The sequence below is a fragment of the Oncorhynchus nerka genome, linkage group LG14 (assembly GCF_034236695.1).
Source record: "Oncorhynchus nerka isolate Pitt River linkage group LG14, Oner_Uvic_2.0, whole genome shotgun sequence".
Classification (NCBI taxonomy): Eukaryota; Metazoa; Chordata; class Actinopteri; order Salmoniformes; family Salmonidae; genus Oncorhynchus; species Oncorhynchus nerka.
Genome location: NC_088409.1, coordinates 68,962,409 through 68,987,284, shown reverse-complemented (window position 1 = coordinate 68,987,284; position 24,876 = coordinate 68,962,409). Strand labels below are relative to the sequence as shown.

At 44.0% G+C, this 24,876-nt stretch overlaps 1 protein-coding gene across 1 annotated transcript in view; it reads left to right on the top strand.

Annotated features, from left to right (window-relative positions):
- Positions 1–24,876, top strand: part of LOC115141758 (BCAS3 microtubule associated cell migration factor-like) — a 355,332-nt gene that overhangs the window by 68,031 nt on the left and 262,425 nt on the right. Inside the window, 3 exon segments of the mRNA XM_065000321.1 lie at positions 4,165–4,298; positions 9,346–9,463; positions 9,466–9,615. Coding sequence (XP_064856393.1) covers positions 4,165–4,298; positions 9,346–9,463; positions 9,466–9,615 — 402 coding nt within the window.

Sequence of the window (24,876 nt, the reverse complement as noted above, 5' to 3'; positions counted from 1 at the left end):
TATGATGCATACTCTCTCATTTGAGTGTTTTGCTCATTTGCTCAGAAGTGTATTCATCTCCTACACCAGAGCAGACCAGACCCGATTCCCCAGTGTCCTCTCTCTTCTTAACATTTTCTAGCTCCACATGGTTATAATTTGACATTTCCCCGTTTTCAAAGGTTCTGGAGCCAAGTGTTGTTAATTAGAGAGGGAACTAGTTTTGTTGCAGCCCTTTGTGCTGCCAAGTGGGAGACATCATCACTGACTGCCCTCCGTCTCTCTCATCTGCTTTTGTCCAGAAAAAAGAGCCCCAGCCACTTTAGAAATGAAACGTCCTTGCACTATTAATGGGATTGAGCAGATGTTTTCTGTTTATACTTTTTGTGACGTGACAGAAAGGCTGCAGCAAAACAATACGAGAAGTTTTGGGGCACAGTCCTTCTTTCCAATGAAGAGGGAGCGTGAAAGGGGGAGATGATATTTATGGAAATTCTTTTATAACGCGCTTACTCGCAGCCAGGCAGCGCCCTTCCACGCAGACGCACGTCTCATACACATGGCAAGTTAGAGGTTCTCTCTCCGACCAGTTGCTGTGTGTTTGTGTGTGCCAGGACAGGCAGCCCGTTTTCATACAGAATGTTGTAAATAACACTGATGCCCAGAGAATGGGGAGGTTGAGGTGTTTATAAATAGGACGTGTCAGACGGAGCTCCAACAGATTCCGGTTTCCAGCGGCAGCAGGCTGCTCTCACACCGCCGACTAGGAACACTGCTTTTTAATTTGGGCTTCCCGCGGCCTAACCGACTGACGCCTCTCGGCGAGGGCCTGTATTTCAACAAGGCCACAAAAGCCCCAACCCTGGGCGCTTCCACACCGGCCGAGTGTACAGAGTGTACCATCAGCAAGAAGTCATGTCCTGGCCAGCCTCTCCAAGCCTCATTTGTCAAAGCCTGTGGCGAGCCAGCCAGGGAGGGAGGGAGGGAGGGAGGGAGGGCGACGCGCTGGGCGGCTTGGGCCAGGAGGCAGAAGAAGAAAGGAGGGAGAAGAGGGTGGCTGGGTGAGGGAGAGAGGAAGCTCCCAGATAAACAGAGCACAGCGCCTTAACTCCTAATCACCCTTCACTTCCGTTTCCAGACTCTATAATTAGAAGGCCCTTCTTTTCCATGTATTCCCAGTTGACGCAAAGGGTTCTTGTGGCTTGGCACCTCATTTGGGGCGTGGGTTTAGTTTATGCTAAGACCCAAGGCCCTGCGCTTCCAGGTTTGGTTTGGTCTTTAGTTTTGATACAGCATAAATAGCTAAACCACCGTCTAATGCCTTGCCTGCTCTGGTTTTCTGTTTTTTCTTTCCTTCCAATATCCCCCACTTTGACCCCTTCTCTTCGACTCCCATCACTCTTACTGTGTCCCTTCTCCTCACCTCTGTACCTTGCCCTATTACATGGCTGCTGTTGGACAAAGGTGGAAACTGGCTCCATCCTGATTGCACCCTATTCACTGGGCCCTAGTCAAAGTTGGGCACTTTATAGGAAATAGGATGCCATTTGGGAAGCAATCTGTGAGGTCTAAAAGCAGTGTGTGTGAGCGCATCTAGCCGACATTCCTTTTTCTTCTTCATCCCTCTTGCATCTGTCACTGGATTATTTTAATCTCGTCCCCTTCCATCCTCCTCTTTTACCACCCAATAAAGACGGCCTACTAATTACAAACTTATTTCAACCTCCGCAGAAAATGTCCAGCGAAGGAAAATCACAAATTATTCTCCTGTTAAATTATGGCTGTGAGGCTTCGGATTTGGAGGCTTAGAAGTAAAACATTCAGCACAATTTCTCAGATCACACACTTTTTAGTTTCTGCTGAAGGGCTAACATTTTGAGTTATTGCACTTTTATGTTTTTGGTAGAAATGTGAAGGCTCTGTCCTGCGCTGCCTGGGTTCTGGACTTGTTCTGGTGTGGTTTGTTGAGTGTGTTGTTTACAGTAAAGACATATACTTTCTGCAGTTTTACAAACTTCAAATAAAACGTCTAGAAATGAATGGACCTGTCATCGGAGGTTACACATGAACTGGGCTGTGGTCGTGTGTTAGGACACGGACACACACTCCTCCCAGTCCCTAGAAAAAGACATAGTTATAAGGCTATGGTTGTGACTGGAGAACAAATTATAATGTGGGGTATAAGCAAGCGTTTTCCAACAGTGACCAACGATATATGGTCTGTATTTTTAATAGGGTGGTTTGTTTGTTTGTACCAGCATGGTGGGGCAAAAAATAATTTAGTCAGCCACCAATTGTGCATGTTCTCCCACTTAAAAAGATGAGAGAAGCCTGTAATTTTCATCATAGGTACACTTCAACTATGACAGACAAAATGAGAAAAAAAAATCCAGAAAATCACATTGTAGGAGTTAATGAATTTATTTGCAAATGATGGTGGAAAATAAGTATTTGGTCACCTGCAAACAAGCAAGATTTCTGCCTCTCACAGACGTGTAACTTCTTCTTTAAGAGGCTCCTCTGTCCTCAACTCGTTACCTGTATTAATGGCACCTGTTTGAACTTGTTATCAGTATAAAAGACACCTCTCCACAACCTCAAATAGTCACACTCCAAACTTCACTATGGCCAAGACCAACGAGCTGTCAAAGGACACCAGAAACAAAATTGTAGACCTACACCAGGCTGGGAAGATTGAATCTGCAATAGGTAAGAAGCTTGGTTTGAAGAAATCAACTGTGGGAGCAATTATTAGGAAATGGAAGACATACAAGACTACTGATAATCTCCCTCGATCTGGGGCTCCACGCAAGATCTCACACCGTGGGGTCAAAATGATCACAAGAACGGTGAGCAAAAATCCCAGAACCACACGGGGGGGACCCAGTGAATGACCTGCAGAGAGCTGAGACCAAAGTAACAAAGCCTACCATCAGTAACACACTACGCCGCCAGGGACTCAAATCCTGCAGTGCCAGACGTGTCCCCTGCTTAAGCCAGTACATGTCCAGGCCCGTCTGAAGTTTGCTAGAGAGCATTTGGATGATCCAGAAGAAGATTGGGAGAATGTCATATGGTCAGATGAAACCAAAATATAACTTTTTGGTAAAAACTCAACTCGTCGTGTTTGGAGGACAAAGAATACTGAGTTGCTTCCAAAGAACACCATACCTACTGTGAAGCATGGGGGTGGAAACATCATGCTTTGGGGCTGTTTTTCTGCAAAGGGACCAGGATGACTGATCCGTGTAAAGGAAAGAATGAATGGGGCCATGTATCGTGAGATTTTGAGTGAAAACCTCCTTCCATCAGCAAGGGCATTGAAGATGAAACGTGGCTGGGTCTTTCAGCATGACAATGATCCCAAACACACCGCCCAGGCAACGAAGGAGTGGCTTCGTAAGAAGCATTTCAAGGTCCTGGAGTGGCCTAGCCAGTCTCCAGATCTCAACCCCATAGAAAATATTTGGAGGGAGTTGTTGCCCAGTCCGTGTTGCCCAGCAACAGCCCCAAAACATCACTGCTCTAGAGGAGATCTACATGGAGGAATGGGCCAAAATACCAGCAACAGTGTGTGAAAAGACTTACAGAAAACGTTTGACCTCTGTCATTGCCAACAAAGGGTATATAACAAAGTATTGAGAAACTTTTGTTGTTGACCAAATACTTATTTTCCACCATAATTTGCAAATAAATTCATTAAAAAATCCTACAATGTGATTTTCTGGATTTTTTTCCCTCATTTTGTCTGTCATAGTTGAAGTGTACCAATGATGAAAATTACAGGACTCATCTTTTTAAGTGGGAGAACTTGCACAATTGGTGGCGGGTTCTACGTGTTTCAAACGTTTCATTAACAACTAAATACATATGCCCAGTTTTTGACTAAAAGGTTTCTATTCTATTGCTTTGTATGCGTACTAATAAATATCAACGACTGACATTTGTGATTTCTACAGAACATTTAATCTCTGTATTGTACAGTACTGGTCTGGATAATATTCTGAAATATTTCATACTGGGTTTGGTGCTGATTTTTATGACTGTTGGAAATTAAACTGTTATGCGCAATATACTAAATCCTCCTGAAATAACTCTTGGATATCAAGAATAGTGCTCTACCAATGGTTATGTATTACAGTGTGTGTGTGTGTGTTAAAGTCCATGTTGTGGCTCTGTCTCCAGGTATGCTGCTGGTGACTGCAGACACCCTGGGCCATGACTTCCATGTGTTCCATGTCCTCACACACCCCTGGGCCTCCAATCAGTCTGCTGTCCACCACCTCTACACACTGCACCGCGGAGAGACTGAGGCCAAGGTAACACACACACACCTACTGTGTATACACACCTAATATTCATCATGCACTCACTGACAGCTCTGAAATCGTTTGATTTTGGCATACTTATCCCCTGTAAATAATAAACGTTTTAGTAATTTAACATTGAGATGGTTTCTGAACAGATCCACCCCTAGCTGTTTACTGCGCTCTGGCAATAGCATCTAAACCAAGCCTTTGATCCTCTGTACTGTATGTCTGCCTGTGTTGTGTCTAAACACTGTCAAATAGACAACACTGGGCTTCATCAGACTGTACAGCTGAAAGGAAGAGTAGTTTTTATGGCTCTGATCAGACACAGATCTGTAGCATAGCTTCACTGGTTCCAGTAGTACACAGGAGAAACGGTGTGCATGTGACCGACCGGCTAGACTTGGTCTTGTGTAGTAAAATGTTTTTTATTTTTTAGATTGGATAAAAGTAGAGACTCAGAGTTTGTTAAACTTGTTACCCCACTTTTGAGAAAATTGCCCTTGAATATTTTGGTACACTTAGTGGAGAGCTCTTCTTTGTCTACACCCATTCAGCATCATTCACACCCTCTTAAGCCTTAGCCTCACCCATCACTTTAAGGATTCACATGCATGACATAAACAGCCTGGTGGTCCAAAATAGCATAACTGGTGTGTTTTAACACCAACAAACCCATCCATTGAAAAATGTATTTAGTATATCTCAATCTAGCATACCAGGCAACTGAAAGCATCTTTCTAAACAATGTTTTGGTTCGGTTCTAGCTTGTTGGCTAGCTAGCTAACGTAATGGTAGCTAGCTAGCCAACAAGCTATAACCGAAGTTCAAATAATGACCATATCATATTACTTTAGCATATTTTTATTCATTATTACAGGAAAATAAACTCAAAACACAATTATTTAAACGTTAATGGCACACTAATTACGGAATGACAGAAAATAGCTTACGTGTGAGTGTGCACAGGATACAGAAGGTGTAAACAGTACAGTGAAATGGTTACTTGCATAGTGGGGTATTTCATTAAGACATGTAGCTAGCTAGCTAAACAATGAACCATAATCCCAACTCATAACGTTACTACCCTGCATGAATCTGCAGGTAGCTAACCAACTAGGTTCAATGTTACCTAGCTGGCTAACGTTAGGCTATAACTTGCGATGCAAATGGCTCTGAGATACGAATAATATTATTACACAGATCATACACATTAGCTAGCGAGCCAGCCAGCTAGCTAACGTTAGCTAGATAGCTAACAGTCCACTTTAAAGACTTTCTGACAAAATGAGAAATGTAGAATATCTGAAAATGTATCTAGCTAGACTCTGTTACCCCTTTACATGGATGAACACTTCTCCCTCTCTGTCATGGATGGCATGGTTGCCCTTAGTTTGAAGATGTAAAACAGCTTTCTGTGTGTTCTCTTCTCGACTCCCTCTGCATATTTGCAATCAAATGCCAGAATTTTGTCCATTTTTTTATCGATCATACTCTGCTTCCACTGGACATTCCACTGATTTCAAAATCTTCCTCCAAAATGTGGAGAGCAACACAGTTCTTCATGATATCTTTCAAAAACGCTGCCTGAGAAAGGATTACCTTCACATGCTGAGCAGCCCATTGTTATAGGCAGAAGCATGCTACATGGCAGACCAATCCGAAGTCATCTCTTGGCATGTCCAGCCCATCCATTATCACAGCCAATCATGGCTAGCGGGAAGGTTCCTGGCTTTTTCCCTTGCTAAACCAACTAGGCTAGTAATTTGAACAATTTACGCCTAGTTTCCTGAAACGAGTCACGTGTGTGACCACTAAAGCTCAAACGTAATTTCCTCATGACATTGTTAGAAAGGATAAAACACTATTAGGGTAGATGATGTGAGTTGAGTGTTTTGTGTGCGTGCGTGCGTGCTTGCTTGCGTGTGAGTGGATAAGAACCCGAACAGGGTGCGGTGTGACCCAGGGAGCTCTGTAAATGATGTGAAGGATGATTTAGAAACAAGCAAGGCCTCATTGCCTCTCACTTGACTGCAGCACCAGATTCCTCACAGCTGTGGAATCACAGCCTTCCAGCCAATCAATTCATCCCCGTCCAAAGCAAACACATTTTCAAAAGCTGAGACAATTTGTAAGACAAATAGGGCATGGCGAGTTTCAAACAACATTCACTATGCCTCATTCAAGAAAGGCGGCTGCATTTTTTTCTTCTTGTCCCTAGCTAACAGTGCTTTCTCTCTCTCTCTCTCTCTCTCTGGTGAAAATCTAATATCGTGAGATGTTAGGAGGGATGAGCCCCTTTTGACATGACACTTTCCTCCCCTCTTCCCGACTAATCGCATTGTGAGGTTGTGCAGAGCCTCATTTGAGGAATGGCCACCATTTTAAGCTCTCCCTCTGAAGTTGTGGCACGCTGCTGCTGCCACTATGTCAGCTGAGGCCTCGCTTATGGCGCACACACACTCCGTCACTCACACGCATGCACATGGACAGCCTCAGTGGCGTGTAAGGAGATTTATTGGACCCAAGTCAAGGGTCGCAGCATCCTGTATTCTCCCTCTTCAGCATGCAGGCCTGTTATATAGAATCACAGTTCACAGAAGCAGCACTTCAGGCAATCCGAGTTGTAGGATTAGTCCCCCACACTAGTTACCCCTAGTGTGTTCTCTCCAGTCGGGCCATGACTCCAGTATCACAGGTGCTCAGTGGAGTTTGGAGGTTAAACTATTACATATTTAGGTCTATTGGTGTGTAGGATACCAACTATTTTTGTTGATATTTTTGCCCCATTTAGTCTTTCTATGGATATTTCTTCTCTTGTTAATGTACTCTCATATGTTTAGCTTAGCAGCCGTTCCGGGGCCAGAAGTGTGTTTAGTTGGTAACTTGTGATGTTCTATTTGCTTTAGCAGAACTAATATTTATCTGTGGAGAGCTTGGGTCCTAGCTGCCTGTCCAGCTAGTGTCATGTTTGGACCAGAGCACTAAGCTTTGCTTCGACCTTGCGCACGAACACACACACACACACACACACACACACACACACACACACACACACACATACATACATCTACACACACCCTCGCAAAATCCTCCACACACACACACACAGATTTGGCGTCTAGATGATTGTAATGGGCTGGTTAATGTGTGACTTATAACGGCAGGTCCTGCTGCCTGGCTGTGTGTTACTAGCTTTGATCCTGCTGTTGTAAACACTGTAGAGATTGCAGCAGAGAGAGAGAGCAGGCTGTTGGGCACAGAGGTTATCTCCTACATAGCAAACAGGGCCGTAAGTGATAATGGTGCTGTAGCCAGGTGGGTGGACACAGCTCTTATCTGGCTGGGCTGACTGACTGGGCTGGGCTCGCTCACCAAACACACTCCCAACACTGACCCAGAGTCAGCCCAGGTAAACAGGCATGGCTCTGATAGCAACAGGAGCGTTTCTCAGTAATAGGGCGCTAGGAGGTTTGAAACTAGTTTAAACTGGAGTACACTCAATGAGCAGGCAGGTCAGGGTGTTTTGTCTGGTCACTTCTTCTTGCTTTGGGTATCTGTTTTGTTTTTAGCTTTCCATTGTTTTCTGCACCTTTTCCCCTCTTTTGGGGTTTGTTCCTTCCAACTTTTCTCTCTCTCCACTTTCTCTCTCACAATTCAATTCCATTCAATTTCAATTTCAGGGCTTTATTGGCATGGGAAACATATATTTTATTTTACCTTTAATTTAACTAGGCAAGTCACTTAAGAACAAATTCTTATTTTCAATGACGGCCTAGGAACAGTGGGTTAACTGCCTTGTTCAGGGGCAGAACAACAGATTTTTACCTCGTTGGCTCAGGGATTTAATCTTGCAACCTTTCAGTTACTTGTCCAACGCTCTAACCACTAGGCTACCTGCCACCAACATATACCAACATATGACAAAGCAAGTGAAGTAGATAATAAACAAAAGGGAAATAAACAATCAAAATTAACAGTAAACATTACACTCCAGAAGAATAAAGACATTTCAAATGTCATATGTGCAAATAGTTCAAGTATTTGCAGATAATCTCTCTCTCAGGATTCCTGTCATTCCATTGTAGTTCCTGCTAAGTGACAGTAGCTCTAATCTGACTTATCAGTGTTACTGATAGAGACGAGACACTTTGAACACTTCTGTCTGTGTGTGACATCATCTCCACTGCGACTCCTCTCTACCACAACAAGTCTGCTCATCTCACCCATACACACTTCTGGTCTGAGAGACTTCACCCTACTTCTGCTGTTGTTGGAGAGTTTGTCTCCTACAAAATATGTGGAGAGGACAATATTATCCAGATCCAGAATGTAACCCCTCCCCATCTAGGCAGAGCTCAGGTGAAACTACCCCTCTATCCTTAGCTTTTTATAGGAACTGGTTTGTGTCTGGTATGTGCAGGATGCCTCATTAACTGTCATTGCTGAGGACAATTACCCAGCTAACCTGTGCCATGGCCAGATGAAACACACAGGTAGACAGCGCTCACAGTGGAAGATATACACCATATCTTTTTTCTGATGATGGATACTGTCTGTCCCTCTCTCCCTCTGTCTTCCTCTTGCCAGCTTTCCATCTCTCTCTGTCTCTCTCTCTGTTGCTCTATCTCGGTCTGATATAGCATCTACACAACTATCTGTTGGAGTGTGTCCTCTGTGAGCAGGCTGTGTGTGTAGCTCTAGAGGCCACAGACTGAGAGAAAGACCTTCATTGTCTTCTGCAGACAGACAGACTGTTGGGCTGTCTTTACCAAAGGCTTAAAAATACATTACCACCAAACCCTCAACAACCCATCTTATATTTTCTGTTCACTGGTCAGTTCAACATCTATTTGAGAACGTTAAGGTTTTGTATGGGGAAATGCCATTTTTTGCTCTATGGTCAACAGCCTTACTACTTATACATTGTGTTACTGTCACTGTATGACTAGCTGATCAGCATTCTCTATCTAAAACGCTATCTCTCTCCACCTTCCCTCTCCACCACTCCTTCCCCCGCTCTCTCTCGCCCCCCCCCCCCCCCCGCCTTCCCCAGGTCCAGGACATCTGTTTCAGCCAGGACAGTCGCTGGGTGGTGATCAGCACACTGCGTGGCACCTCCCACGTCTTTCCCATCAACCCCTATGGTGGCGCGCCCTGCGCCCGCACACACATGTCCCCCGCGTGGTCAACCGCATGTCTCGCTTCCAGAAGAGTGCAGGGCTTGAGGAGATAGAGAATGAACTGAACAGCAAGCAGGCTGGAGGAGGGAGATGCAGCCCCATCCCCGGGCTCTCCAGCAGCCCCTCGGGGTCCCCACTACACGGTAAGGATAGAGGGCACACAGATGCACACGCACAGAGCAACATCTCCCTCATGCGCTTACTATTACACAGTATATAAAACCCCACAATACTCAACGTGTGGCTAGAGCTGATGGTGGGTGTGGCAGCACACAGCTCTTCAGATAGCGGCGGCTCCACTTCCAGTAAGTGACAACAACCGCTGACTGGCTGTCACCTGAGTAGACCTTGTTCTGCTGGGGACTATGACCTGTTTGTTACAGCCTTGGTCCTGTTGGTCAAACACCCCTAGAGCCGCCTGGCTGGCACACACACACCCACTCATACGCAAACACACACCTGTCGACATATACTCATCAGCAAGTTCACAGAGAAAAATCACAGTTCAGGGTCGATGCTGTTTGCAGAACTTCTCAGTTTGCCCTCCCTCCCTGCCTCTCACTGTCAGGGCTTTAGTCATCCATCTCTCCCCTCTCTCCCACTCTCTCCAGCCGTGGTGCCCTGAATTCCCCTCTCCCTTCCTAGCCTGTTGCCAGCCCCAGAGCCTCACCCTTTGGTCCTCTAGTCCTACTCACTAGTCCTACTCACCTACCCACTACCCTGTTTGTGTGGCTTCTCTCCCCCAGCCTCTGCATTAATGACCACTGGCAGATCACTTAAACAATGTTAGAAGGACGTTCAAGCCAGAGTGACGTCAAGCCCATGGAATGTACTGCCGCCACTTGTCTCGTGCAGGATCTAGAGAGATAAAGTGGAGAGAAGGAGATGGAAAGAGAGGAAGGAGAAAGAGGAGGGACAGAGGAAGTAAAATAGGGAGTTTAGCTCTTGTAGCAGCATTGGAGGGAGAGAGAAGCAAGAGACTCACAAATCACTCCTGTCAACAATTAGGTATCAGTCTCTTCACTGATACCTGTGTATGTGTGCGTGTGCACGTGCATGCTGCCCCCCAAGGGGTGGCAGATGGCTATATAAATGTTACAGCGTGAAGAAAGACAAAAATACTACTGTTTGAGCAATCGGTTTTCACGACTTCGTTATTTATAGCGTATCTGTTCATTTTTATTGACACCGGGAGGCTGTGATAAAGTTAGCCAGGACTCTGGGGGCTGGGTTTTCTTTGCATGGTGTGTGTGTGTGTGTCATTTCCTTGTAGTCTGTTTGTGTGTGTGGGGGGAGGTCATGACCTCTGCTCTGTCAATATATTGTTCAACACTTTTATAAACCATAAAATGCATGTTCTCTCTACTTCCACTCACTCTACAACCAGCACGGAAGCTGTAATGAATGACTGTATCCAAGTGTTCCCATAAGCCTGCGTTATTATTAGCAGCTTGTCTTAACACCGAGGAATATTTCTCTGGTCATAGGAGTAACGAAATGAATCGGTGCATGAGTTTCACATGAGTTGCAGTGATATAATGTATCGGGCCTATAGCCTACTGCACAGACCTAAATGCTACATAACTATTTTTACTTGTTTAATGTTGCATAGGCTTACGTTTTTTTTAAGTCCTCAATGTTTAAGTCAAAATCTGAGCGGTAGATCTTGGCTTGCATTTTGACTCAGTGACCTTGACTGTAACTGTTTTCCCATCAGTCTGAAGTTTGTTGCATGAGTTTCAGAATGATTTGGCAGCATCCTGTTGTGTTGCTTTGCAACGCCGATCTTGTCATTTTAGTCTGTTTCCGAGTGATGAGGCTAGATGATTCATCCTGTTTGCGCGGACCCCAAAAAACTTTGCTTGTGTTCTGTCTGTTTTGTGAACAGGTTGTTTCTTGGTCTTGAATCTGGGCGTCAGAAACATGGGTAATGAATCAGTCAGGCTAGCCACAACAGCTGCCCTCTGATTGTCCCCTGTGACAACACATTGATTTTGGGGAAGGAACTAGGAAAAGTACACATCCTTCAGAGCTGCCAGGCCACTTTAAAAATAGAAGGCTACAATTGGGCTTTTTTCTCTCCCTCTCTCTCTGTTTAAATATGGAATCCTGCTATTTATTTTCCTTGAGTCCTGTTTTAACCCTTGACCTTTGACCTTTGCCAGTGGATCCTCAGAGGAATGGATGGACCTGATGTGTATTCAATTAAGAGCCCTGTGTCATGTAAAACATCTTCCCAGCGTGAAATAGTTTCCAATCATTCTGATTTGTGTTGTGATTGTGAGGTCATACTGTAATATTTCTCCCAGCTTGATTAATTGCACCTGCATCGCTTTATGTGGATGGCTGAGTTTGTGGGAACATTTTCACGCTGTGAGAAATATTACAACATGACGCCACAATCCGAACGATTGGAAACTATTTCACGCTGGGAACATTTTTACATGACACCCTGCATGGGCATGAATTTTAAGCCCGAGCCCTACTCATGCCCGCAACGTTCAGGCCCTACCCAGGCCCAATTTGCTTCTTCCGAATTTAAGGCCTGGCCCTGCCCGCATCTCAAAACTCAAGGAACATAATTATTTTCTTTAAAATAATCTCTCTTGTATTTGATGAGGTTGAAGTATTTCTGACACCGTGTTATGATCCTAGTCAGATATGACTGTACTGCTCAGCAGAGCACGAGCAAATGGCTGAGCTTCAAAATGTTAGTGATCAATTTAGTGATACCTGAGCCCTGCCCGTGCCTTAGTTATTGATGAAAAGCAGGCCCAACCCGGCCCTAACCCCATGTATAACTGTCTCGGGTCAGGGAGCAGAGCTCTAATTCAGTGCACCCATTGTTTTATTTATTTATATTTAACCTTTATTTAACTAGGAAAGACAGTTAAAAACAAATTCTTATTTTATTCTCCCTAATGTCCCTAATTTTATTGTCCCTAATAATGTCCATGTAACAATGTGAAGGACTGTTTGACAGTCGTATAGCTTAGCTTTAGACGTAGTTACGAAAGTAGCTCACGAGTGCTGCAAGAGTGCTCTGTTGCTCAAATGCTTAGACATCAATGATACTGTACATATTTGATTGTTGGAGTAGATGTTTCATGTACTGTAAACCAATGTGTTTGTTTTAAACTGGTGTGTGTATGGTTTTAGTAGACTAGTTGTCTGTGGTCATTGAGTCTGGTTGATTTGGGGTCAGTGTCTGACTGTAGACAAGAATGGCCTCGCTCTGCTGTGCTTCTGTCAATGTCAGACACATTTCAGTCCTAACACTCCTGGAGTTGAAGGAGAAGTTCTGCTGTACTGAATCCACTACTATTCCATTCAACAGGAGCAAAATGCAGAAAAAATATAGATAAGAGGTTAGTGAAGTGTGTGTCCACTCCCGTGGTTCATTGAGTGTGTGTGTGTCCCCTCACGTCCGTGTGTGTGTGTGTCCACTCGCATCTGTGTGTGTATGTGTTTGTGCATGCGCCCATGTGTTTGCAGCTGGGGTCAAACAGTCCAAGTCATGAAACATCAACACTTGACTGTTCGTCTGTTAGTGGGGATGCTGATTTCTCCTGGTGACCTGTATAGCTGGCTTGGTGGTTCATTGTGGATCCAACAGTCAACTAGTCATCTGGTTTCTGGCCCACATTGAGGCCGCAGGGCAAAACAAGGTTCAAGGGGAAACTGTTAATTCACTGTTGAAAATAGTTACTTCCTCTGTGCTATTACAAGCCAACACAGAGCTTGTTTGGATTTTCAGGGTTCTTTAATCCTTCACAACACCCTTTTCTGTTAGTCATCGTCCTCCGGCCAAAACACAGTCAGCGTGTGACAGACGCCGGTCGTACGATGATGGCATTTGCTGTGTGTCCCAAATGGCACCCTTTTCTCTTTGTAGTGCATTACTTTTGACCAGATCCCTAGCCCTATGGGCCCTGGTCAGAAGTAGTGCACTATAAATGGAAAAGGGTGCCATTTTGGATACAGGCATTACCTCGGAGTGGTTGGTAACTAACTAACGTCACGCTAGCGAGGCGTGACACGTTTACGGCTTGACCCTCTGACCCAGGGCTTGTCCGACAGGTTCTAAAATTAGAGATTTTTAAACGCTCACTTTGAAGTGCAGGACACACTGATTTTCTTCACTGTTCGTAAAACATGAAGTTTGATTGTGTGCTCCCCCAGTGGCCTATATGACCTCTAACACACACGCACACACACAGGAAGGCAGGCACATACACTGGAGATGAATATCAGTCACCTCAGCATAGTGACATTTTAAACGTTGTAAAGTGATAGATGAAGTAAGATGTGGTTTACACCATAAGTGATGGAGGTCATACAGTTGCTTCTACTATCTGCACATTTCACCATCTGAATCATCCCTGCAAGATGGCGCCGATAGAGATGGCAGCTTTGCATCTAGTCCTTAGGACACTGTGCAGTATTTTGTTTTTTATATGTATTATTACTTACATTGTTAGCCCAGAAATCATTGTGCTATTTCATACAACCGGGAAGAATTATTGGATATCAGAGAGACGTCAACTTATCAGCACAAACAGCACTACGACCAGGAATACGACTTACCCAAAGCGGATCCTTTGTCTGCACCTCCCAGGGCATTTGAACTGATTCTAGAGGCCAACCCAAAACAACGCTGCCGGAGGAGAGGGTGCCGGAGTGGATTTCTAGTGAGGCTTCGAATGTGCTCACACCACCCACCGCTTCCGAGTATATTACTAGCTAATGTCCAGTTCCTAGTTAACAAAGTAGACTAAATCAGGTCGAGTTGCTTTCCAAAGAGATATCTGGGATTGTAACATAGCCATGTTTCTGTGACACAGAGTAACTGGGGACATGTTGTCGGAGTCCATTCAGCCAACAGGATTTTCAGTGCATCACACCGACAGGAATCAACATCTCTCCGGTAAGAAGAAGGGCTGGGCTGTATGTTTCATGATTAATGACTCATGGTGTAATTGTAACAACATACAGGAACTCAAGTCCTCTTGTTCACCTGACCTAGAATTCGTCACAATCAAATGCCGACCGTATTATCTCACACGATAACTATCCTCGGTTATCGTCACAGCCGTGTGCATCCGCCAACAAGCTGATACCAAGACGGCCAATAAGGAACTTCACTGGACTTTATGCAAACTGGAACCATATATCCTGAGGCTGCATCTATTGTAGCTAGGGATTTGAACAAAGCTAATTTGAGAACAAGGCTACCTAAATTCTATAAGCATATCGATTGCTGTACACGTGCGAGTAACACGCTCCACCATTGCTACTCTAACTTCCGCGATGCATACAAGGCCCTCCCCCGCCCTCCTTTTGGCAAATCTGTCAAATCCATGACTCCATCTTGTTGCTCCCCTCCTATAGGCAGAAACTGAAACAGAAAGCGTCCATGTTTAGGTCTATCCAACGCTGGTCTGACTAATCGGATTCCAGACTTCAAGATTGCTTCGATCACGTGGACTGGGATATGTTCCGGGTATCCTCAGATAATAACATTGACGTATACGTTGACTCGGTGAGCGAGTGCATAGGAAATGTTGTACTCACTGTGACTAAAACCTTCCCTAACCAGAAACTGTGGATTGATGGCAGCATTTGCGCAAAACTGAAAGCACGTACCACCGCATTTAATCATTGCAAGGCGAGTGGAAATATGGCCGAATACAAACAGTGTAGTTATTCCCTCTAAGGCAATCAAACAAGCAAAGTATCAGTATAGAGACAAAGTGCAGTCGCAATTCAATGTCTCAAACACGAGCCATATGTGGCAGGGTCTACAGACAATCACGGATTACAAAAAGAAAACCAGCCCCGTCGTGGACATCAACCCTGTGCTTCCAAACAAATTAAACAACTTCTTTGCACGCTTTGAGGACAGTACAGTGCCACCGACGTGGCCCACTACCAGAGACTGTGGGCTCTCCTTCTCCGTGGCCAACGTGAGAAACATTCAAACGTGTTAACCATCACAAGGCTGCCGTCCTCAGAGCAGACCATCTGGCTGGTGTGTTTATGGACATATTCAACCAATCCCTATCCCAGTCTGCTGTCCCCACATGCTTCGAGAATGGCCACCTTTGTTCCTGTTCTCAAGAAAGCTAAGGTAACTGAACTATATGACTCGCCCCGTAGCCACCACTTCTGTCATCATGAAGTGCTTTGAGAGACTAGTCAAGGACCATATCACCTCCATCCTACCTGTCACTCTAGACCCTCTTCAATTTGCTTACCGCCCCAATAGGTCCACAGACGACGCTATTGCAATCACACTGCCCTATCCCATCTGGACAAGAGGAATACCTATGTAAGAATGCTGTTCATTGACTACAGCTCAGCGTTCAACACCATAAATACCCTCCAAACTCATCATTAAGCTTGAGACCCTGGGTCTCGACCCCTCCCTGTGCTACTGGGTCCTGGACTTCCTGACGGGCTGTCCCCAGGTGAAGGTAGGAAACAACATCTCTTCTCCGCTGAGCCCGAACACTGGGGCCACACAGGGTGTGTTCTCAGCACTCTCCTGCTCAATGCCAGCAGAACAAAAAAGCTGTAAAACAGCTTTTTATCTCTAGGCCATCAGATTGTGCTAGTGGTGGCTGTTTAACAGAGTGGTGGCTGCCTACCTACAGACTTGATATCATTGGCCACTTTAATAATGTTTACATATCTCGCATTACTCATCTCATATGTGTATACTGTATCCTTCACTATCTATTGCATCTTAGCCGCTCTGTCACTGCTCATATTTTCTATACTTATATATTCTTATCCCTTCCCTTTACTAGATTGTGTGTATTAGGTTTTGTTGTGGAAGTTGTTAGATATTAGGTTTTGTTGTGGAAGTTGTTAGATATTACCTGTTAGATACTTTCGGATCTAGAAGCATAAGCATTTCGCTACACTCGCAATCACATCTGCTAACCATGTGTATGGGACCAATAACATTTGATTTGATTTCTCTTGTTCCTATTGAAAGCTTAGTCTGTCCATTAATGGAAGCAAAGGCAGTGTAGTCTTCACTGACATTTTCGAACTCTCCCTCACCGTATGTAATACCTACATGTTTCAAGCAGACCACCATAGTCTCTGTGACCCTGAATGCCAAGGTAACCTGCCTAAATGAGTACCGCCTCGAAGCACTCGCATTTGTAGCCATGAAATGCATTGAAATGCTGGTCACATCAACACCATCATCCCAGACACCCTGGAGCCACACCAATTCTCATACCGCACCAACAGATCCACAGATTACGCCATTTCTATTGCACTACACACTGCTCTTTCCCAATTGGATAAAATGAACACCTACGTGAGAATGCTGTTCATTGACTACAGCTCAGCGTTCAACACCATAGTGCCCTCAAAGCTCATCCCTAAGCTAAGGTCCCTGGGGCTGAACACCAACTTTATCCTGGAGTCCCTGACTGGCCGCCCCAAGGTGGAAAGTGTAGGCAGCAACACATCCAACAAGGTACAAATCTGTCGTTCTGCCCCTGAACATGGCAGTTAACCCACTGTTCCTAGGCCGTCATTGAAAATAAGAATTTGTTCTTAAGTGACTTGCCTAGTTAAATTATGGTAAAATAAAAATAATTCCGCCACGCTGACCCTCAACACAGGTGCCCCTCAGGGATGCGTTCTTTTCCCCCTGCTGTACGTCCTGTTCACCCACAACTGCGTGGCCGCACACGACTCCACCACCATCATTAGGTTTGCAGATGACACAACGGAGAGGAGGTCAGAGACCTGGCCGTGTGGTGCCAGGACAACAACCTCTTCCTCAACGTCAATAAGACAAAGGAGCTGATCGGGGACGACAGAAAACAGAGGGCTAAGCACGCCCCATTCACATCGACAGGGCTGTAGTGGAGCAGGTTGATAGCGTCAAGTTCCTTGGTGTCCACATCACTAAGGGCATGGGCCCTCAGATCCTCAAAGTTCTACAGCTGCACCATCAAGAGCATCTTGACTGGCTGCATCACTACTTGGTTTGGCAACTGCTTGGCATCCAACCGCAAGACACTACAGAGGCTCCAGCCACCCAAGCCACAGACTGTTATCGGTAGCGGGTGGAGAGGCCACTACTGAAGGAGACTGTTATCTCTGCTACCGCACGGCAAGCATTACCAAGTCTGGAATGAACAGGACACTGAACAGCTTCTACCCCCAAGCCATAATACTTCTAAACAAAATCGGTAGCCATCACTAGCCGGCTACCACCCGTCTACTCAACCCTTCACCTTAGTGGCTGCTGCCCTATATACATAGATATAGAATCACTGGCCACTTTAATAATGTAACTCTAGTCACTTTAATAATGTTTACATACTGCTTTACTCATCTCATATGTATATACTGTATTCTATTCTACGGTATTTAGTCAATGCCACTCCAACATTGTTCGTCCTAATATTTATATATTTCTTAATTCCATTATTTTCTTTTTAGATTTGTGTATTGCTAGATACTGCACTGTTGGCGCTAGGAACACAAGCATTTCTCTACACCTGCAATAACATCTGATAAATATGTGTATGTGACTAACATTTTGATTTGAAATAGCTAATCGAAACACTACCCGGACTATCTGTATTGACACTCTTGCACTGACTATGCGAACACACACACACACACACACACACACACACACACACACACACAATATACATTATAGCAATGTCTTTTAATTTTTATTTATTCACTGTATTTATTCCTTGTCACTTTTTATATATTTTATCACATTTTTATCTTTAACTCTGCGTTGTTGAAAAAGGACCCATAAGTAAGCATTTCCCTGTTAGTTTGACACCTGTCATCTACGACACGTGACAAATAAAATGTGATTAGATATCTTTCCGGTTCGTAATCATAACTGAAAAGTCTTCCTTTTTAACTTATTATAACATGTAATGTAAAAAAAAAGAATCTTAAACTTCAGACTTGCAGTGTATCCGCATGGTGTCTCTCAGCATGTAGTACCGGTGCTATCCTCTTTGTGGCACTGTGTTCTCAGAGTTCCTCTTGGCAGAGAGCTGGCCTGGCTCTTTCATGCCAGTCAGGCCTTATTCCACTCCGCTGAGAGAGCGATGAAAAGCCGTGTAAAGCTTGACTGGCTCATAGTTTTGCCTTGATAGGGATCTAGCCCAACAGAATGGGCTGGGACAGCTCTGTAATTCCTCCTGCCTTCCTTTTTATGAATGGTCACTTCCTTTCCACTGAAAAACATTCCCCTCATGAGTTCCACTTTAAAGACACAGTATTTTGGGTAGTTTAGTAATTGTGTTTTGTGTTTCATTTTCATTTGATATTTTTACCGGTGTGAATTTGCCTTGATTTATTGTAGTGTTGTTCAAAGAGAAGAATCAGTAATGAATATATTATGTTGCTTAGGCAGGTTTTGTCTGATGTTATACACTGTGTGGAACTGAAGAGACCCTAAAGGAGGATTTATGTTTTGTTGCTATCAGTGTACATGTTTCCCCTAGACCCCTAATGTATCTGAATACATTCACAGTAGGTGGTGTTTTATGATTCTGCTGTCTCACTGAGACCGAAAGGGATGTTAATTAAATTAAAATAGGGAGCTTTGAAAAGGTGTATTATGTTTCTGTTTCTCAAGTTAACACACTTGTGTTTATTGGCTTAAGAAATGTCACATTTGGAGAGTAACCATTTCCTCTGAGATTGACAAATCCCAAAATACCACATTTACATTAACCTACAACTGAGGATGTGCAAGTTCAAATCCTGAAAGTAAATAAATGGTAACAGTTTAGAAAATATAAATGAGTAAAAGTGTGAAGTATAAGCTTGTAGCATTACATATCATTTTAGTAGTGTCAATATTAAGTGTGTACGTGTGTGTGTGGCAGCCAGGTCAGCGCTTTACTGTAGTTGTGTGTTTTTCCTCTTCGCGGTTCGAGGCCCAGCCGGCTGCCTACCTCGGGTTGAGTCAATAATGGAGATCTCAAAGTAAAACCACACAGCAATTGAACAAGACGTGTGCTCTCTGTATCTCTGTAAAAAATGTGTGCTCTCTGTATTTTCTAGTTGGCTGGGAACCAAAAATACACAAGGTGAAAGAATATGTAACTGTTGCAGGGGTTTGGTTGTGGGTACTCATTTCCACTGTGAGTACTCATTTAAAAAAAATTTATACTAGTTAAGTCCGTTAAGAACAAATTCTTGTTTACAATCACGACCTACCCTGGCCAAACCCTCCCCAAACCCGGACGACACTGGGCCATTTGTGCTCCGCCCTATGGGACTCCAATAACGGCCGGTTGTGATACAGCCCGGGATTGAACCCACGTCTGTAGTGACCCCTCTAGCACTGCGATGCGGTGCCTTAGACCACTGCGCCAGATTGATTTATAGCTCAATCTCCAACCACTAAACCCCTTATCCTTGGGATTTCGCTGATAATGTTGTAATAAAGTAAATAGACTTTTCATCCTTCTATATGGGTTGAGAGAAATACGGTGGCTTCAACCCGTAAGTGCCACACACATATGCCTCTGGGTTTCTCAGTAGAACAGCTTTTACTTTTTGTTACCTTGTCCCGTTACTCTGGGTTACTTCATAGAAAAAGACAGGCCTCCATTATAGTTACTAAGCCCCTGTGTGTTTCTCACTCCCTGTTGTAGCCTGAGTGTGAGTTGCATTAGCTAAGTGTTTGTTGAACCTCGATGTTGTGGTACTGTAGCCTACTGTCTTTAACTCACTCTATCAGACTAGCTGTTGTGTGTTTTCCTCTTCTGGTGAACCCATCTGATGTCTCTGTATAGGGCAGTGTAGGTTCAGGGATCGGCTGAGACGTGTCACCATCTGTGTTTGTTATTTTTATCCCCACGGTGAGGAAATTAAAAGGTGACACTTCTCATGACCTGAGTCACTGGCCTGTCAGAGAGCCAACAGAGAGCCAAGCAGCCTTGCTACAGTACCGCCTCTTCCACTAGAACACAGGCCACTAAGGCCACAACAATTTATCACCCTTATATATTTATATTTATCAACCTTATATATTTATATTTATCACCCTTATATATTTAGAGTGTGAATGAGTTCTGTCATTATATGGGGTGTCTTTGTGTTATGAGAAGGATATAGATGGTTTTGTTACTGTAGCCTATGTTGTCAAAATAATACCAAGAGATTTGTTGACTATTGGAGTATTTGAATTTTTTTATTGTGCGTATGCAGTTACATTTTAATATATAAGAGGGAAAATAAGTGATGAAAGTGCTCTTGAGGTTGCTACCAGTTATTTAAATGTAACCACCATTGTTATTGGATGATAATGATAAAGTTACCATGCTCCATTTCAATCGAGGATATTTTAAAGACTGGAATGAGTTATCGAATACATTTAAAAGTAGTTACAAAAATACCAGTCTTTACTTTGGGCTGTGTTTGGAAGCTGAACAGAGAACTGTTGGATTAATTAGCTAGCTGTTGAACATGTGGTTGAATAGTGGTAACTTTGATTAAAGGAGGCATGTTCTTGCCAGCCGTGTGTAAGACATTGTGGGCTGATTAGGAAGGGAATAGTTAGGTTGTATTAGATTAGAAATGTAAAGTTACCTGAACAACCAGGACATTTACTCCCAAATATCACCATATGAAGATTGTTGACGGTATATACTGCTTATTGTGGCTCTCATGCTCTTTCACCCGCTCTTTCTCGCTCTGTCTCGCTCTCTGTCCCTCTTTCTCTGCCACTGTCTCTCTCTGTGTGTGTCTGATCCGGACAGTGTGTCTGGTCCAGACTGTTTCCTCCCCTGCTGGCTAACGGGTCATGTGGGAGTGTCTGCCAGGCTGACCGGCCCTGTTCCGTTCCTTTCCGGGGAGAATTCTTCCCTCCATCTGAGGGGCGTCCTGGGGGGTGTATCACCATTCTGTTTACAATCACACACACCGACACGCGCACACCATTAAGTGCTAGCTTTTTCAGTTCCCCTGTCAGCAGTGCTGCAGGATGCCGTTGGTAGTTAAGTGAGTTCTGAGCTGTATGTACTGTACCAGTCAAGTTTGGAGACTTACTCATTCCAGGGATTTTCTTTATTTTTACTATGTTCTACATTGCAGAATAATAGTGAAGACATCAAAACTATGAAATAACAAATATGGAATCATGTAGTAACCAAAAAATGTGTTAAACAAATCAAAATATATTTTATTTTTGAGAATCTTCAAAGTAGCCACCCTTTGCCTTGAAACATTTGCTCACTCTTGGCATTCTCTCAACCACCTTCATGAGATAGTTAACTGGAATGCATATCAATTAACAGGTTAACAAAAATGTAAAATGATCAATTAACATTAACAAAAATGATTTTGGGGAATTTCTTTCCTTAATGCATTTGAGCCAATTAGTTGTGTTGTGACAAGGTAGGGATGGTATACAGAAGATAGCCCTATTTAGTAAAAGACAAAGTCCATATTATGGCAAGAACAGCTCAAATAAGCAAAGAGAAACGACAGTCCATCATTACTTTAAGACATGAAGGTCAGTCAATACGGAAAATTTCAAGAACACTGACATTTTCTTAAAGTGCAGTCGCAAAAACCATCAAGTGCTATGAAGAAACTGGCTCTCATGAGATCTGCCACAGGAAAGGAAGACCCAGAGTTATCTCTGCTGCAGAGAATAAGAGTTAGAGATAACTGCACCTCAGATTGCAGCCCAAATAAATGCTTCAGAGTTCAAGTAACAGACATCTCAACATCAACTGTTCAGAGAAGACTGTGTGAATCAGGCCTTTGTGGTCAAATTGCTGCAAAGAAACCCCTACTAAAGGACACCAATAAGAAGAGACTGACTTGGGCCAAGAAACACGAGCAATGGACTTTACACCTGTGAAAATCTGTCTGAAATTTTGGTTCCAACCGCTGTGTCTTTGTGAGACACCGAGTATGTGAACGGATGATCTCTGCATGTGTGGTTCCCACCGTAAAGCATGGAGGAGGAGGTGTGATGGTGTGCTTTGCTGGTAACGCTGTCTGTGATTGATTTAGAATTCAAGGCAAACTTAACCAGCGTGGCTACCACAGCATTCTGCAGCGTTACACCATCCCATCTGGTTTGCGCTTAGTGGGACTATCATTTGTTTTTTAACAGGACAATGACACGAATACAACTCCAGGCTGTGTAAGGGCTATTTGAATAAGAAGGAGAGGGATGGGGTGCTGCATCAGATGACCTGGCCCCCACAATCCCCTGACCTCAACCCAATTGAGATGGTTTGGGATGAGTTGGACCGCAGACTGAAGGAAAAGCTGCCAACAAGTGCTCAGCATATGTGGGAACTCCTTCAAGACTATTGGAAAAGCATTCCAGGTGAAGCTGGTTGAGAGAATGCCAAGTGTGCATTGCTGTCATCAAGGCAAAGGGTTGCTACTTTGAGAATCTAAAATATATTTTGATTAGTTTAACACTTTTTTTGGTTACTACAGTACATGATTCCATGTGTGTTAATTCATAGTTTTGATGTCTTAAATATTTTTCTACAATGTAGAATAAAAAATAAAGGAAAAAACCTTGAAATGGTAGGTGTGTCCAAACTTTTGACTGGTAATGTATGTTTGAGAGGTTCCTTCTGATGTTGAGCTATGTAGACCTGGCTGGTTACCTCTGAACTACATGGACATAATCCTGTTACTGCCTGCCTTGTCCTGTTGATCACAGACACATAGCTGTGGAGCGCCCAGGCCCATTGATCAGCCCTGCAGATAGACATTCACATCCAGACCCTCTACCATGGCTCTCCCTCCATCTCAACCTCCACCACAATCTCTCGTATTGCTTTCTCTGGTGGTGGCAGCATCAAGTTGTGAAGATCTTTTTCAGCGGCAGGGAGTGGGAGACTAGTCAGGATTGAGGGAACGATAAATGGAGCAAAGTACAGAGATCCTTGATGAAAACCTGCTCAGGACCTCAGACTGGGGCAAAGGTTCACCTTCCAACGGAACAATGACCTTATGCACACAGCCAAGACAACGCAGGAGTGGCTTCGCGACAAGTCTCTGAATGTCCTTGAGTGGCCCAGTCAGAGCCCGGACTTGAACCCGATCGAACATCTCTGCAGAGACCTGAAAACAGCCGTGCAGCGACGCTCCCCATCCAACTTTCCAGAGCTTGAGAGGATCTGCAGAAGAGAATGGGAGAAACTCCCCAAGCTTGTAGCGTCATACTCAAGAAGACTCGAGGCTGTAATCGCTGCCAAAGGTGCTTCAACAAAGTACTGAGTAAAGGGTCTGAATACTTATGTGTGATATTTGTTTATTTGTAATACATTTTCAAAAATGTCTATACCTGTTTTTGCTTTGTCATTATGGGGTATTGTGTGTAGATTAATGAGGAAAATTAATTAATGTAATCCATTTTAGGATAAGGCTCAAACGTAACAAAATGTGGAAAAAGTGAAGGGTTCTGAATACTTTCCGAATGCACTGTATATTTTTGTTAATGGTCGCATGAGTGTCCCAAATTACGTCTCTTAAAACAAACCCCCACCATGGATGGTTTGTGGAAAGGCCATTTTCATACCGGTTGGCTTGACCTCCCCTCGCCTATATAGCAGCCTTAACGTAGCAGGCAGGTAGAGACTGTAAAAGCAACTGAGAAGGATGGTGACGGAAGAAGCCGTGGCCCTGCTCTGGTGCTCTGTCTTTACCTGCAACTCACTCTGATGGCTTTTCCACAAATGTCTTGTGATACTTTGGGAAAACAGTAAATCTTGTGAAGTTTATTTTCTCTGCAGCATCTGTGTTTTATAAGGGTTCTTCTAATTTGTTTTCACTTTGTCATCTGGGATTCCCTTTTTGTCTTTCTACTCTTTCTCTCTCTCTCTCTCTCTCTCTCTGTCTCTGTCTCTCTCGCTGTCTCTCTGTCTTTCTTTCTTCTGTCCTTCCTTCCCTGGGAGTTAGTATTTTAATAATGATAGTTTGGGGAATTGCCATCGCAGGGCTGGTTTGACGTGACAACAAAACTTCAGCTCTGCAGAGTAGCTATTGTTCCTCTCTCCTCTCATCCCCCCCTTCCTCTCCTTCACCTTAATCCCTACCTCCTGTGCCCCCACCCCTCCCGTCTTCCCTCTACTATAACATGCCTGGGAAACTTGGACAAGCAAAAAGGCATGAATGGATAAAACGGTATACACTAGGTGTACAAAACATTAGGAACACCTTCCAAAAATGTAGTTGCACCCCCTTTTGCCCTCTGAAAAGCCTAGATTTTTCGGGTCACAGATTTTAACAAGGTGTGGAAAGCGTTCCACAAGGATGCTGGCCCATGTTGACTCCAATGCCTCCCACAGTTGTCAAGTTGGCTGGATGTCCTTTTCGGTGGTGGACCATTCTTGACACACACAGGAAAC